Source organism: Anabrus simplex, chromosome 7 (assembly GCF_040414725.1).
Source record: "Anabrus simplex isolate iqAnaSimp1 chromosome 7, ASM4041472v1, whole genome shotgun sequence".
Classification (NCBI taxonomy): domain Eukaryota; kingdom Metazoa; phylum Arthropoda; class Insecta; order Orthoptera; family Tettigoniidae; genus Anabrus; species Anabrus simplex.
The window spans coordinates 143,679,370-143,696,201 of record NC_090271.1 but is presented as its reverse complement, the minus strand read 5'-3'; the positions used below and the strand labels follow the sequence as shown (position 1 = coordinate 143,696,201).

The window sequence follows — 16,832 nt, the reverse complement described above, 5'->3', positions numbered from 1 at the left end:
TTAGATATATTTTGTACAAGCTGATCTTGGAAACTAACGGATATGTTTCATCCCAAAGTATTTGACGTACAGCGTGAAAGAATTTGAAAGCTTTCTATATTCTGTTGCTAATCTCTTGGTGTATGGTATTGTCTGATGACAGAACACTACCTAAATATTGGAAGTTTTCTACAATATCCATCTCCTCATCTCCAATTCTTAGATGAACAGTTGGAGAGTTCCTACTCATCACCAAGCCAACTGTCTTTGTTTTGCTTATTTTGAGACCTAAGGTTGTAAAAGCTTCACGCCAGAGATATAGTCTAGTTTGTACTTCTGCTTCTGTCTCACCCCATACCATTACATCATCAGCAAAAACCAGGGCATTAGTTGTTGGATCTTTTCTTTTAACCACTTTTAAATGCTGGGGCTGTACCTTAATTAAGGCCATGGCCGCTTCCTTCCCACTCCTAGCCCTTTCCTGTCCCATCGTCGCCGTAAGACCTATCTGTGTCGGTGCGACGTAAAACAACTAGCAAAAAATAATAATAATAAAAAAAAATCATCAGTTATGATTATGAAGGCAAGTGGTGAAAGACAACTTCCTTGCTGGACTCCACTCTTCGTTTCAAACCAACCTGACCTTCCGTCCTCGACGTGGACACAAAACTTGGTTTCATCATATAATCGTTGTACTCGTGCTATAATGTCATCGAGCACTTTTTTATGTCTCAAACATATCCATCTATGTCTGCGTGGTACATGGTCATATGCTTTCTCGATGACCAGAAAAACGTTAGTGTTTTACCTTTCTCCCAATACTTCTCATAGAGCATTCTGGTGGCCAAAATGAGGTCTATAGTTGATCTATGAGGTCTAAATCCATGTTGATCCTCCTCAAGTGTAGGTTCAACATAGGTATTTTCTAATCCTGCTGGATTCGTAGGTTTTGAGGCCATGTGACAGCAGAGTTATACCTCTGTAGTGGGTACATTTCTTTCTGTCACCTTTTTTCAACAATGGGATGATGACTCCTTGCTTCCAGTCATTGAGTATTACATTCTCTTTCCAGATTCTATTTAGTACCCTGTACATCCACTGTTGTCCAATCTATCCTAGTGCTTTGATCATCTCAACACTTAATTCATCTGATCCAGTTGATGTGTTGTTTTTCAGCTTAGATATTTCTGTCTCTACTTCCAACCATGTCAGACTAGTGGTATTTGTGCTGCCAAAATCATAAGGTTTGTCGTCTAATGGAGTGACATTTTCAACAGTACAGCAAAGTTTCAAAGTGCCTTAGGAACTCCTGCAATATTTTGGTCTTACCCCTAGTCACCTCACCATTAGGAAGTTCTACAGATTGGATAGATTCATTTTGAGTTGTTCTATTCTTAACAATACTTGTGTTGTTAGTTTGGTAGCCGGATCTTCCTTGCATTTCTGCTTTTCAGCTACAACCAACTGTTTGACATGTAATTTTTTCTTTCTGTAAAGTGACAGCTTCTCTTCTATTTCATGTTGATCTTCCCATGCTCTTGCTTGATATAAGGATCTTCTTGCACGGTTTCTGTCATTGATAGCCTTTTTAATATCATCATTCCACCAGACAGTTTCTTTAGGTTTCCTTATTTGACTCTGTCATCAACATACTTTTTCTGCTGTATCAACCACAACCTTCTTTAGAGTATCCCATTCTTCATCTACCAATTTCAGTTCTTCCCTTGGCAACAACCTGCGGACACCTTCCCTGAATTCTTCCTTTACACTTGGCTCGGTTACTTGCCAAGTTTTTATTTTTGGGACTTTGTCACAGACTTTGGGAGGTTTTTTCTCTGCAATAACTGCAACCAATAGTCTATGGTCTCCACCAAGGTCTTCACTTGGAATGACATTGACATCATTGACATTTTTCCATACATTTTGATCTATCAGAATATAATGTATTACTGTACCTATTTTATCATCCCAGCTATATCTTGTGATTTTATAGGAGTCCCTTTTCTTGAACCAAGTGTTACTCACTATCAGGTTGTTTCTCATGCATAGATCTAGTATATATTCTCCCTCTTCATTTCTGTTTCCCATTCCATGAGAGCCCAATGTGGATTAATATTCTGTTCGTTGTGAGCTAACTTGTGAATTAAAATCACCATCTTCCTTCGAAGTATTGGGCCATGTGTCTCGTTACGGTCTTGCATTTTTGTTTTTGCAAGACTTGAAAGCAATCAAATGTCCTTCCACCGGGTTGCTAGCCTGAAGGAAGGTGAATTAAAATCACTCATTACAATTAGATTATCATACTCAGTGTGTTCTTCCAAGTTGTTAAGGAAGTTGGCCTTTTCCTCTTTTGAGCATCCTACCTGGTGGAGCATAGACTTCGATCACATTGTACTTTTTCCTTCCTAAGTTCACAGATAACTTAATTATCCTTTCACTAACAAACTCAATTTCACTACAAGCATCTATGTATTAAAAATCCTACTCCATTCTTAGACTCTACTCCATTTCCAGACCAGTAGAGTCTACAGTCCAATCTGATATTCATTTTCCCAGTTTTCTTCCACTTTGTTTCACTCAGGCCCATGATCAGAAGTTTCCTCCTTTCCATGAGGTTGACCAGCTCTTCAGTTTTGCTTGTCAATGTCAGGATATTTAATGTTTCAACTCTGATACTTTATCTTCGTTTGGTTTGGGTAGCTGGTGTAACATTGGGCTGTAAACTGTCATTCGCACCAAACTGATGTCGTTGCTGTGAATTGCTACATCCGAGGCTCGTATTATTCTTGAAAGCAACTTCTTCAGTAATCCCTCTGTTGACCTGCTGAGCCTAACACAGACAGAGATTTTCTTTCAGGGTTTTCTCCATTAGCCTTTGGTGTCCAGTCACCTCAACCTACAAGGCAGCAGGTTGCACTCATTAATTCCTGAATAGAGGGCTGCCTCTTCCACCATCTCCACCGTACCTAAATCCACCTTCTCCGCTGTAGAAGTCGTTGAGGTCTTCACTCGTAACCCTGAGCTGGGACCTTTACCCGATGTTACACACTGGGTCAGTGTGCTCTGGAACTCACATAGGCAGGGGCGCCACTCCCTGGACAGGACTGACTCGTACTAAGTGGTAATAACGAAAATTCGTGATGCGATAAGTGAGGTATATTTTATATAGATTTAACATGATGAGAATCTGGACTTCGAATTTACGACGTGTTAAGCGGGAAAACATGTTAATGAGGAGCGTACTAATGAAGTTTCACTGTATTACCATTTTATTTTGAGTAGATCCCTGTTTCAATTCTTGTTTGGCATTTTAAATTATTATCTTTAGAGTTAAAGTGAAAGGATGAACACATCAGTCTGTACTTAATTTTTTACAAAAATTTTAGTTTATTATCCACCTAATCAATACATAGTTTACTCTCCAACAGTAGTAGTTTCAACCATACATAGCGATCATCCTCAGCTATTAATCATAAAATTAGAATTAGGACATAGTGACGTCATAAACAAAGGGAGGAAGGGGGTTTAAACCTCCTGAGTTAAGGCTTAAGTTAAGGTTTTACCCTGCTCCCCCATTTTAAACAAATATTGTATTTTAATTCAGGATATTGTTATATTGTTTTTTATTCCTTGATTTCACTTCACTGATGAAGGGAATGCATATTGTTCCTGAAACATGTAAGATAGAATAAATAATTTTCAATCATTAAAAGTGTATTGACAAGGTGGACCCAACATAAACTATTTTAAATAATTTCTTTAATAGATTTAGTCAAGTCAATACAGGATCAAATAAAATGCCTATTATGGTTAAATTTATCAACAGTAAGTAGTATGTTCTGAGCTGTCAGTGGAGAGAGAGCATGGAATGTCATTAGTAGACGAATAAGATGGAGTGGTGTTTTTAAAAGTAGGAAAGATCACAATATGAAGGGAAGTTGGAATTCAAGAGTAAAAATTGGGACAAATATTTGTTTATAGAAAGAGGAGTTAGGGATTGGAATAATTTACCAAGGGAGATGTTCAATAAATTTCCAAATGCTTTGCAATTTTAAGAAAAGACTAGGTAAACAACAGATATGGAATCTGTCAAATGGGTGATTATCCTAAATCCAGATCAGTGGTGACTGATTTGATTGATTGATGATTTTACAGATCCTACAATCACTTCTAAGCATAGATCATATACTTAGGGTTGCCATACGTCTCAGAAAACCAGGACTGTCCCAAATTGTAGGACGGAAAAATTTTCTTGACCAGTTCAGAAAAATTCTTGCTGAAGTTGTCCTGGATTACTCATTAGGTGTGTATTATGATAAAATATTGACATAAATTCAAAACCCCGCCATCAAGTAATATCTTTCCTGCCCATTTTTAAGTAATAATTCTCAGTTTGCACAACAGACAGCAGAAATACCAATGTCAGATTGGCTCAAAATACCACTTCCAATTCTGTTTCCTCCTCGCTTGATGCACTAGTTGGTGTGTGGATTCCACTGCGAGCACTTCAGAATTGTACTTCTATTTATTACGAGAATCGTATAAGTATCTACTAAATAAAGGTGACGGCTTTGAAATGGAAGACAAAATTTAAATACAATTACCTGCTATCAGTGGTGATTGACTTGATTGATGATTTTACAGATCCTACAATCACTTCTAAGCATAGATCATATATACTATGCAGGCTCCAATGGTTCGGACATGAGGATGGACGGAATAAGAACAGCAAGGAATTACTTTGACAGAGAAGTGAATGGGGAGAGGCCAGTTGGGAGACTAAGGAATAGATGGATAGACACAGTATAATCGGAGGTCATCAAGAGGAATGCCAAGTAGGAGGACATAGAGGAACAGAAAGTATACTCTGATAGGAAAAAGTGGTGAGCTCTTGTACACCATACCCGGGAAAATGGATCTGGAAAATGATGATGATGATCTGCAATTTTATAAATTTACGTGCAGTGAAAAAAATCTAATTACCTTGACAAAGTATAGTGTTCACAATAATAGTTAAATATTTTAAGGTACACCTTTTCAATACACACTATGCAATGTTTACATTACATCTGCGTTCAGGGACTAGTTTCGACCTAACTGTAGGTCATCATCAGCCATAAAGCAAATCACTCAAGTACACCGAATAAAATAAACAATGTACAGACACAATGGCCTTAAAATAAAACTGTATGCACAACCCATAGAATTCAAGTTGAGACCGGTTACATAAATACATTCTGTTAAAAGTTCAATCTATTTCAGACACAGTGCAGTGTCAATGACATTAAAATGATATGTACATACCATGTATGCATCAAAGTAACAATCATCACCATTCAGGAGTCTCTACAGAAGAGCCCTTCTAACATCATACATTTCATTCATGTGAGTTTAATATGTGTTTGTGTACATAACTCAAATATTTTTAACATCTTGAAAAGACACCTCGACTTTGGCTCAATTGAACTTTTAATTGAATGCAACATATTTAAGAAGCCAGCATTAATCAAATTTCTATGCGTGAACCTTAACCAGCATTTATTGAATCTCTATCAAAAACAACTTTTTAACATAGTGCAACGCATTTCTTGAGCCTTACTTTGATGCATACATGGTATCTACATATCATTTTAATGTCATTGACACTGCACTGTGTCTTAAATCGATTGAACTTTTAACAGAATGTATTCACATAACCAGTCTTAACTTGAATTCTATGGGTTGTGCATACAGTTTTATTTAAAGGCCATTGTGTCTGTAGATTGTTTATTTTATTCTGTATATTTGTGTGATTTGCTTTATGGCTGATGATGACTACGGTTAGGTCGAAACTAGTCCCTGAACAGAGATGTAATGTAAACATTGCATAGTTTGCACTGCAAAGGTAGATCTTAAAAATACAATTTTTAACTATTATTGTGATCACAGTTCAATATGGATCAATCATGAAATTTATATCTTTTGAAAGTAAAATATTCTGAAAAATATCGCTGCTACAGTAAGAAACCTTAACTGTTGTAAATACAAGTACCACAGTATAATAAATTGATGTATTTAATGTGAAAGAGCTTTCTATCGATGTCATATTATGTTTGCCAAATTTTCTCATGTATAGTTCTATTATGCTTTTTGAAGAGAATTATGGCAAATATATATACTGTATTAGTTGGTTAACCCTATTTCTATTTTAATCTGAAGAGTTAACTAGATGCTTTACTTACATAAGCTAGATAAAACTCTGCCTTTAGCTGCAGATATAACTTCCACTGCTGAGCAACTTCAAGATTACCCAGATTATTAGCTGCTTCCAAGAAGAGCCTAGCAGTTTCATTTGCCAGTGCAGATATGAGGCCTGGATTATGTTTCAGCTCCACTGCCCGTGCCACCGTCACTGTTTATAAAGAAAACTACATTTTACTAAAAAAATTATTATCAAACTAAAGTGGAAAACATAAAAGATTCGGGTTGTAGAAAAAGAGAGGAAGGGCAACATTTACTCCATCCAGGATGAAAATATATGTATACTGTTGGGTCAGAACCATCTTCAGGGCTGCCGACAGTGGAGTACGAACCCATTATCTCCCAGATGCAAGCACACAGCTAAGCGTCCCTAACCGCATGGCCCGGTACAATGTGATACATCAAACAAAGGACAAACAGGAAGAAATTTCATTATTTATTATCTAGAACATATGAATGCTGATAAGTATAACAGATAATCAGGCATGAGTACACGAGAGAACTTAAAAGTAATTTTACAACAATAGAGCAGAACCTTACAATTTTACGAACTATAAAGGAAAGGTAGCTTAATGAATATTTTAGAATCAATTTATACAGAAATAGATCAAAAACAAAGTACCAATTACAACACTAATGAAATCACATAAACATACTTTTAGATGAGATATTAAAAATAGTTTCACACAAAAAAAGTAATGCAAAGAGACATCAAAAAGCATCCGAATGTCCCACAAAATACAAGCTCTGCCTACCACAACACTACCCCTACTCCTCCCTTCATTTCCCTCTTCATGCTTTCAACCGGCCAGCTGCATGACACAAATAGTCAAGCATCAACCAGCCACGCAACAAGAGCTAATGGGACCAGTGGTGAGGTCAGTACTTAATATATTTCAACATTCCACAACACAATAACAAGGTTTCTTTGCACAAAAACAAAACTATCCCCTTTCTTCTCTTTTTAGACTCCATGTTTAATAGCATCTTATCAGCAGATAAGACCATGGTTGAGGAGTTTCCCCGGACGTAGTGTCCGAAATAAGTAACAGTAGCACACACATTAAGGGGTTTTTAAGGACAGCTATGACAACTATAAAAACTTTTTAAATTAGAAGAAGAGACATTGCAAACCATAAATAAACATCAGTGGCTTAAATGTTTTTAAATTACTTTTTCAAAAGTGTTATTTATAGGATCTATTGTCTACATCAATTTTAAATGAGTTATTACCTGAAGATGTCTTATACATAAGATGAAGCATGTCCTAAAGTAATATAATGTGTTAGTCCTACACAAATGCAGGACAAATAAAGTACTGAATACGTGGAAACACTCAATTTAATTTGAATGCTTAATCACTTAGAATAAAATTATGTCCTGTGTTCTTACAGTGAACCTATTTCTTCTTTAGTTAACCAGCATCCTTGATGTTACAGATGTTCTGAGTTGCAAATACACAATACAAGTCACTTGTACTGTAAGTGTAACAAGTGTATATTACTTAAAACAGAATTTCACCAGTATGTCTGAAAATACACTCCTTATTAGTAAATATAACAGCAAATTTTGGTAAAACAATATTTCACACTACTTTTCATTAGCTCTTAATTAATCCCACAGTTTACTCTGATGCAAAGTATGCCTGGAGTGTAGATTAGGTTAAACCTATCTGTACTAAATCCTATGAATTTAGGCAGTGGCTTGACACTCAAGACTGTTCTGCAAACTATTATTTTATCACTAATATTAAAGTCACACAAAGTACTCTTTAACTCATTGCTGCACATAAATTTCCTCCAAAAATCATTATCGTGCATTCATTTCCTAATACATGTTAAGGCAAATAAACTATAGCCACGTAGTGCTTCTCTATACGCACCCCACCTTCCGCTGAACAGAGTTGTCCCGCCTCCGCCTTCCCCTACCCCGCCTACAGACATGTTTGTGTTAGCAAGCCACAGTCGAGGCCAGTGACCTGAAATCAGTCCAGCTATTGCGCTGGAAATAAATGGACATGAAGCCAGAGCTAGTTTTGGTATTTCCTGGAAGGGATGAGTAAGCCAGACCGGGCATCTCTCAGCCAGTCCAAGGACATGCCGCGGCCTCTCTCCCCGTGTACCTTCTCAAAGATGAAATGAGAATATTCCATCTCTAGCTGAACCCTGAAGATTCTAGTACTTCATCATCAGGATATAAAAAGGAGGATAGCCATGAACAGTCCATCAGTAGTTGGAGTGCGACAATAGTAGTGCTGGCTGTCATCAGTATTGGTGTGGTGGGTGTCCCACCAGAGTCAGTGTCAAATTATCACCATGCTGGAGTGTTCTTGAAGTACAGAGTGGAGTACTGTATGTATACTACTATGGACTGTACGGGCATCAACGTGGAGTCTGTTGTGTGGATAGTTGGTATGAGAAGAGTTGGAGGAGTGTTAATTGTTGTTGTCGTGTAGTTCACTGTATGCAGCATCCACATGAATTGCGTTGACTGTGTGAGGGGTGGACTTCCTCTGGAGTTGAGCCAAGGAAGTCGTCATGTGTTCCGGTGGTCAGAAACCCTACGTTGAAACCTCTCTGCATGCAGCTGTTGAGTGAGGCGACTGAGCGTGCAGAATGAAAGTGAAAAGTGAAGTCTATCAAGGATTATAGCCCATTCCAGGTAAAGACTGCCCAGCTGGAGTCATGCTATGAGTGACTTGTAAATATAAGAAATAAATTGACAATAGGGTCCATTTTTCAATACATCAAACTGATGTGATATTATTTACTTGATATATTGTATTGAAAAGGTAAATTTATTTCTTATAATCCATGTACTTCTAATTTCCCCATCCTGGAGATTTTCTACCCTTATTCGTTTGCAGACAGATTTCACTTTCTTTACCCTAGGCCTAGAGATACTTAGTTCACACAGATCAGATAGTGGTCTGTATCATTGAAAAATCCACGAAAAACTCTTACATTCCTAACAGATTTCCTGAATTCAAAGTCTGTTAAGATATAGTCTATTATGGATCTGGTACCCCTAGCCTCCCTTCGTAACAGCTAAACCCATACTAGCACAGAAGTCCAGCAAACGCTTCCCATTCCCATTAGCTTCCATATCTTACCCACATTTACCAATCACCCTTTCGTATCCTTCAATTCTATTCCCAACTCTCGCATTGAAATCGCCCATTAGCACTATTCTATCCTTGCTGTTCACCCTGACCACGATGTCACTCAATGCTTCATAAAACTTGTCAACTTCATCCTCATCTGCACCCTCACATGGTGAATACATGGACACAATTCCTCCAACTGACAAATCTACCCACATCATTCGCTCATTTACGTGCCTAACAGAAACTATGTTGCGTGCAATGGTATTCCTGATAAAGAGCCCTACCCCAGACTCTGCCCTTCCCTTTCTAACACCCGTCAAGTACACTTTATAATCTCCTATCTCTTCCTCCTTATCTCCCCTTACCCGAATATCACTTACTCCTAGCACATCCAGATGCATCCTCTTTGCTGACTCAGCCAGTTCTACCTTCTTTCTTCCATAAGCCCCATTAATACTGATAGCTCCCCATCGAATTCCATTTTGTTCGCCAAGTTGTTTCCAAGGAGTCCCTCGCCTGTCAAATGGGAGTGGGACTCCATTACTCCCATAGGTCCGAGGCTTGCTTAAAATGTTCTGAGCTAGGTAAATTCATGAAGCAGGATGCTACCCTACTTGCATATAGTCCAAGTGAGGATCTCTCCTCTATCGGGTTATGGACCACCGGTGGATTGTATAGTCCTAGCCGCCTGAGCATAAAGAGGGCCATGACTCAGAATATGTCCGAGATGCCCACTCCCATTCCATAGCAACTGGTATCCCGACTCTCAGGACCACTTACTAGGCCACTCAGCCGTTGCCCATGGTTCACGAACTAGGACGTGACTACAGTAACCCACAAACATGAACCATGTTGAATCGAATGAGATATAAATTTAATATCTTCAAGTTTTTCTTCTTTTTGTTCCTTAAATCATCATATGCTAGTCTATACAGTGGGTTATCTTCTGCAATTCTTTCATTTAAACTTGATTCAAAATTATTTTTCCGTGTAAGATAAATTTCCAAATTTTCCAAAACAGTTATTAATTTTCCCTTTTTGGCCGAATGTATTAATTCCATGTCATTAGAAATATCTGTAAATTTATGATTCTTTTCAACCATATGTTCTCCCATTGCCAAATATCTTTTATGTTTGATTGCATTAACATGTTCCTTGTACCTTATAGCCAAACTTCTTCCAGACTGTCCTATGTATCGTTGTTTACATGGTTGGCATGTTAATTTGTAAATTCCTGATTTATTAAATATACATTTATTCTCTTATTTGAGTTGAAAATTATCTCATTGGTATTATCCGTTTTGTATGTGACATTGATGTTCTTTTTCCTGAAAATTTTAGCCAGTTGATAAGAGTGTTTATTTTAAAAAGTTAGACCTGCAGCTTTCTTTTTCTCCTTTTGCTCTTCAATTAAAGTTGTTTTTGGTTCATTTTTCACTTTATTTATCATTCTATTAATAATTTTTTTTGGAATATCCGTTGCTACGAGGAATGTAATGAATTATATTTATCTCTCTACTTTTTTTTTTTTTTTCTAGGGGCTTTACGTCGCACCGACACAGATAGGTCTTATGGCGACGATTATATCTCTCTATTATAATTCTTCTTAGACATGTTCACAGCTCTATTAATTAAACTGTAAAATTTTGTCTTTTTGACCAGAATTTCTAGGAAGTGTTAAATCTAAATAATTTAAAGTCCTATCATTTTCAGATTCCATCATAAAATGCACTTATTTATCCAAAGTATTTAAATACTTTAATATACCATCAGGTTTAACCTTCTGTTCATCAATAACAACAAATATATTGTTACCTACTACTACAGTGGTAACACAAACAAGGCACAAACACAGTTAAAAGGGAAGGTAAGAGTACAATACACAATATAAGAAAACACTACACACTCGGAAAAACAGTAGCAGGTATCACGCGGGTCTCCAACAAAACATGTATGTAAACATCAGTAGGGCCAACTAGTGAACAACAAACCGGGAAGATGAAAAGGCTGGGAACCTACCAAAGGCATGGACATGGCTTAGATAGCGGATTCTGAATAAATCACCGTGATCCTTAGATTTTAAAAATATTATTTACAAGATAATTTTACAAATACATTCCAAGTTATGAGCTACAAGTTCAGTGATATACATAGGTTATTTCGTAGCAGTGTAAATTCAAATTTCAAATCAACTATACATCTAGTTACCAATGCAGTAGTACAATGCAATTTACAGGTTATCCAAAATCTAGCGTACCTCAAGTGATACAGAACTACCAGAGGCAACCCTCAAGGGAAATAATATTAAACTACACTCTACATATTTTAGTGAAACAAGAAATGGGAATGCCTCGGAAACGAACAGGTAAGTCTAGCTGAAAAACTAAGGCGTCATAAGTAACTAATTTGGTGAATCTAGGCGAGGTTAGGGCAGACTACTGTATGAAGAGCAAATCGGAACATTACGGAAATTTTAGCAGGGCGGAATTCAAGAGTGCTTACCCGAGGAGAGTGCCATCCTGAAACCGGGGGACGTCAATCAGATAGGCTGCTCGCAGACAGATAGACCAAGACTGACAGAATTCAGGATACAGAATTAATTCGAACACTGCCTCGCTCACTATATATAGGAATTACTGGCCTTGGAGGCAGCCAATCAGCGTGCACGTGTTCCCTATCGCCACCTAGACTCACCAATCACAACCTTACTTTTGATCGCGAACTTTGACAAACATTCTAGAATACGCATGATCGCGAAAGTCGTATTTTTCCAGAACAGACAGAACACATTTTCTAGAACACATACCAACAAAGTAACACACCTTGTAGAAAGTTATGTAACTTTCTGGATCTTTCCAGGAACTATAGAACCGAATTCTACTATTTACAAATGCCTATGTTACAATATTATACAGTACAGGTTAGGTCATTAAATTATCTTATGCTCTACAAATAACAGTACAGGTTAGGTCATGATAAATAAAACATTACATAGTACTTTGCCAATAAAGTCTTTAAAAAAATTACATTCCACTCATGCTACATAGTTCACTTGTAACAATATCATTGACGTATTTCAACCATGTAATCAATCCATCTATTTTATCCACTATTTTATTCCATGTAATCCATGAATATGTTTGCTAAAATACCTGAAGCCGGTGAACCCATTGCTAGGCCTTTAGTAGATCGTTTGTAAATTTTGTTGTCAAAAACGAAATAGTTTTTTTCCAAAGTAAATTCTAGTAACGTTAAAAATCCTTCAAATTCCACCCTACTTAATTTGCTGTGTTGTATTAAATTCTTTCTTACTATTTTTATATTATCTATGATAGGAATATTGGAGTACATATCTTTGATATCAAAACTATGTATCATATAGTAGTCTGTTAGCTCTATGTTTTTAATTCTGTTACAAAAGTCAATAGTATTAATTAGGTGCGTCTGGCTATTAAACTTAGTGTTCTTTTAAAAATATTTGTATAAATTTGGCTGTCTTATATACCAGACTATTTTGAAAATTAACTATTGGTCTAATAGGAATTTCTTGTTTATGAATTTTCGGTAGTGCCCTTAAAGTAGGTATTTCTGGGCTCATGTTAACTAGACAGTTAGTATCTTTGGAGTCTAATAAAAATATTATGTTATTGAGAATTTGTTTAAGTTTTTTCTGCATAGATGACGTGGGATCTTTTTTATCTCTTTCAGACCTGAAAGAAAACTGGCAGTGTGAATTTTTGTTCGTACGTCAAAAACTGACTAAAATGCTCTTAAATACATATATTTTTAGTTTATTTTACAAAATAAAAATTAACATCTGAGAAAAATCACCCACACAATTGTGCGCGTCAGGACTTAATTCACTACTTACAAAAATGAAAAATGAAAAATTACCTCAATGCACGTGAAGATACATATGTACATGATCAAATGTTCTATTTTACAGTGTGGAACAATGTATTTTAAACAATTAAAATCTTATACATTACATTTCTCACGTAGAGTAAGAGTTCTGCCTTCACAGTCTTTTGGTGGCAGCACCCAGCACTCTTGAGTGCATTGCCTACAGGGAAACCTAGCCCACACACTTGTGTGTATCAACATTCAAAACCTATTGTGGTATTATGTACGATGTTGTAAATTCACAATTTACATTCACTAAACAATTTACATACTTCATTTATTATATTCTGATATTCAGTAGAGCTTCTAGATTAATATGAATGCAATAAATAAATACTTATTTTAGGCATTACTGCTTCCTGCCATCTTGCCGATGAACTGTATTTTTAAACTCTTCTTCCTGCCCCCTGGTGGTCAAGTGCTAAATAAAAACAACTGAAGTACATGCTACGTGTCCCGCACAAGCACTGCAGTCCGGTATGGCGCCAAGAAAACATCAAATAAGCTCAGAGATAAATAAAATACGAACCCGCACAATTGTGCGTACACGGTCTGAAAGGGTTATCAATTCAAAATTATTGCTAGTTAGAAAATTCTTAGTGTTATCAATATGATCTTGTCTTTCTATCACCACAATAATACTACCTTTATCAGCTTTTGTCACAACAATATTATTATTATTATCTATCTTCTTCTTCTACTTCAATAATTTAATATTCTTATTCAACTCCTTATGGTTCTGAGCACCTTCAAATACCACCAGACTGAGCCAGGATCGACCCTGCAAAGTTGCAGTCAGAAGGCCAGTGCTGAGCCACTCAGCCCAGTGACAAGGAAAAAGAAATCGTGGTTCTCACTATAGAACTATAACGGCTAAAAAAATATTTTCTTGAATAAAGTGCCTATAGAAATTTGTAAGATATTGTTTATGTCAGTTTATGGAATTAAAAGAGATAAAGTTGATGTGCTCACACACAAGAATAAAGCTAATGTAGTTGGTAATTAACACTTGATCAGAGAGGAAAGAACAAGCCTAGTAATAAACTAGTTTCTGAAAGGAACGATATACTACCTCACATCAATAGCTTTCCGCAGCATGAAAGCCGTTATTCAAGATGCCACACCAGTAAGAAGAAGAAGAAATGTACCATCTTATCCAGTTTATAATAGAGATGTATTGTGCAGAGGCGTATGCTGGGATCAAGACGTGGGCTACCACTAGATTTAGGTTACCCTTTTTCGATGGTTGGTTTAGTGAACGTCAACCCATCAGGATTTTGAGCTGCACCCAATAGCCAACGGTGAAGCCTGCTGTGTTGTCAAGGCTGTTTCAAAAGCTACTGCCCTGACCTCTGCCGCTGCCAATGCTCAAACCCCTGATCAGTGGAGATGGTAGCCTAAGGTTTAGCAAATGAAAGTCTGGCTAGAATGGATAGAATGCTTGCCTTTAGTCCGATAGCCGTGGTTTAGTTTTCAGAATCAACCCCCTCATACTGTTAATTCCCCTGGCTTAGGGACTGGGTGTTTATGATTTCTTTGCCATTCATTTTATCCTCATTAGGTCACCACCAAGCCTACAAAGATGCCATGCCCCATTATTATTATTATTATTATTATTATTATTATTATTATTATTATTATTGTTATTGTTATTGTTAAATAAAAATGTTGAATTTTACAGCGGTCGTACCCATCCTTCATTGGTTAATTAGCTTCCTCGGGAGATCAGTGGCGGTGTCCAGCCTATGATCGCGGGTTTGATTCCAACCAATAAAAGAGAACACTAAACCTGAAAGATAGTATTTCATTTTATCAGATCTACCAGTAAAAAGAAAACTATATTGCTCCTATAACAGCAGCCCTGCAGTGTCTTCCTACAAGGATGTAGAAGTAAATGGGAGTGAAATATTAGCACTCTGTTATCTATATAATTAAGTCAGAAGTATGAGATGAGGAAGTATATACAATGAGTAATGCATGGTTGATAGTTATATAGCAGTGGCGATCTGACGGACCGAAGCCTAGTACACCTATCCCCCCAGTCACTGCTCCTATCCTACATATAGCAGCAAGCCGCGTGTGGCAAGTTGAGGGGAGAGGGGTGAGCGTCGGGGCTGCAATATCAGTCTCCGATGCCTTGCTCTCAGAAATACGTGCGTCGTTTTTTCTCACTGCTTTCAAGTTTTGTAAATGGAACAATGTGTCAAATGCTTACATTATAATGTGCTTTAGACTTCCATCATTCACAACTGAGGTTTGGGCTTCACTGATAGCCTTGGTAACCCTCAGTATACACCACTGGTATTCTGTTCAACAGAACTCAGATTCAAATAACCTAAGATACATACTTCTAAAATATGTGATGTGTGTCAAATCAAATCAAGTTGAAGAGATGTACTCAGAAAGATAAGTGTATTATTAAGCGAGAATATGATATTCATTTAACTTTAGCAGATTATGCAAACAAGAGCAAGGAAAATGATAAGAAATTAGCAGCTGAAAATAATGCAATGAGAGTACTGATATCTATCTGACCTGCAACAGTGCCAATGCCACTGCTGAGCAGCAATACAGTTTATTACAAAAGACAGCTGTGGATGTACAATTTTACTGCCAGAGACTATAGTGTAAGGAATATTTAAACAATGTTATGTGGCATGAAGAAGTTGCAGGGTGAGGATCAGAGTAAATTGCACTGTTTGCACAATGGTGGCAACTTATGGTGATACTTGCAGCGCACAAAACCGGAACATCAATATAGCAGCGATTATGTGTGCTGCAGTTGAAAGCCATCACTCTCTGGAACTTACAGGTCGAAAGTTTCTATTACCTGGCCATACCCATCTTGAGTGTGATGTGGACCATGCTCAAATAGAATGAGTAAAGAAGCACAAACCACTTGAAATAATACTACCCAGAGACTGGTACCAGTATACTTTTGTATGTTCTGTGCAAGGAAAGATGCCAATGAAAATAATTTTGAGGAATGTGAACAATGCCTGATTGTCTTCCTCTTTTCTTCTGCCTTAGGTCCCTATCCTTAAATGGTAACACCTGGATCAAGGGTGTATTTAAATTCTACAATTCCAATTTCTTTGTTTTGCAGCCATCTGATTTGTAACTACTTCACAGTATTTCCTTCTGTATCTTTTGTTCATTTAATGAGTTTATCTGACAGCAAATATGAATAAGAGTGCTCCTATAGAATACTTAGAACAGTTGACGTGAAAAAACAATTACTTATCCAATTATATTGAATTGTATTATATTTATCTATATACTTACTTTCCCGCGACCAAGGAAAATTACTGGATCTTCAAGCTATTCTCCATTTTACTTTGGCGTTTGAAACCACAGTGCCTGATACTGAATGTGTCATGCTGATCACCGGGAGCTGACAAGTTGCTTCAATGGATCTACTCGTTTTCAACTCCTGCACGATCATGGATCTTTGATTGTGATGTGACTTTGTGCCTGACAGTGTTTAAAAACTTGCTCATTTAACCGTTCTCTGCTATTCGTAAACATTGTGAGACTTTGCCGAGTGCTGTGTGTGCCATGCTGCCGCTCAGAGAATTGCGCACTGTTTTCTTCTGACTGACTT

At 37.1% G+C, this 16,832-nt stretch overlaps 1 protein-coding gene across 1 annotated transcript in view; it reads right to left on the bottom strand.

Annotated features, from left to right (window-relative positions):
* The window catches only part of LOC136876982 (BRO1 domain-containing protein BROX), a 76,323-nt gene that overhangs the window by 21,152 nt on the left and 38,339 nt on the right, over positions 1 to 16,832 (bottom strand). Inside the window, exon 5 of the mRNA XM_068228510.1 lies at positions 6,201 to 6,370. Coding sequence (XP_068084611.1) covers positions 6,201 to 6,370 — 170 coding nt within the window. The remainder of the gene's footprint in view (positions 1 to 6,200; positions 6,371 to 16,832) is intronic.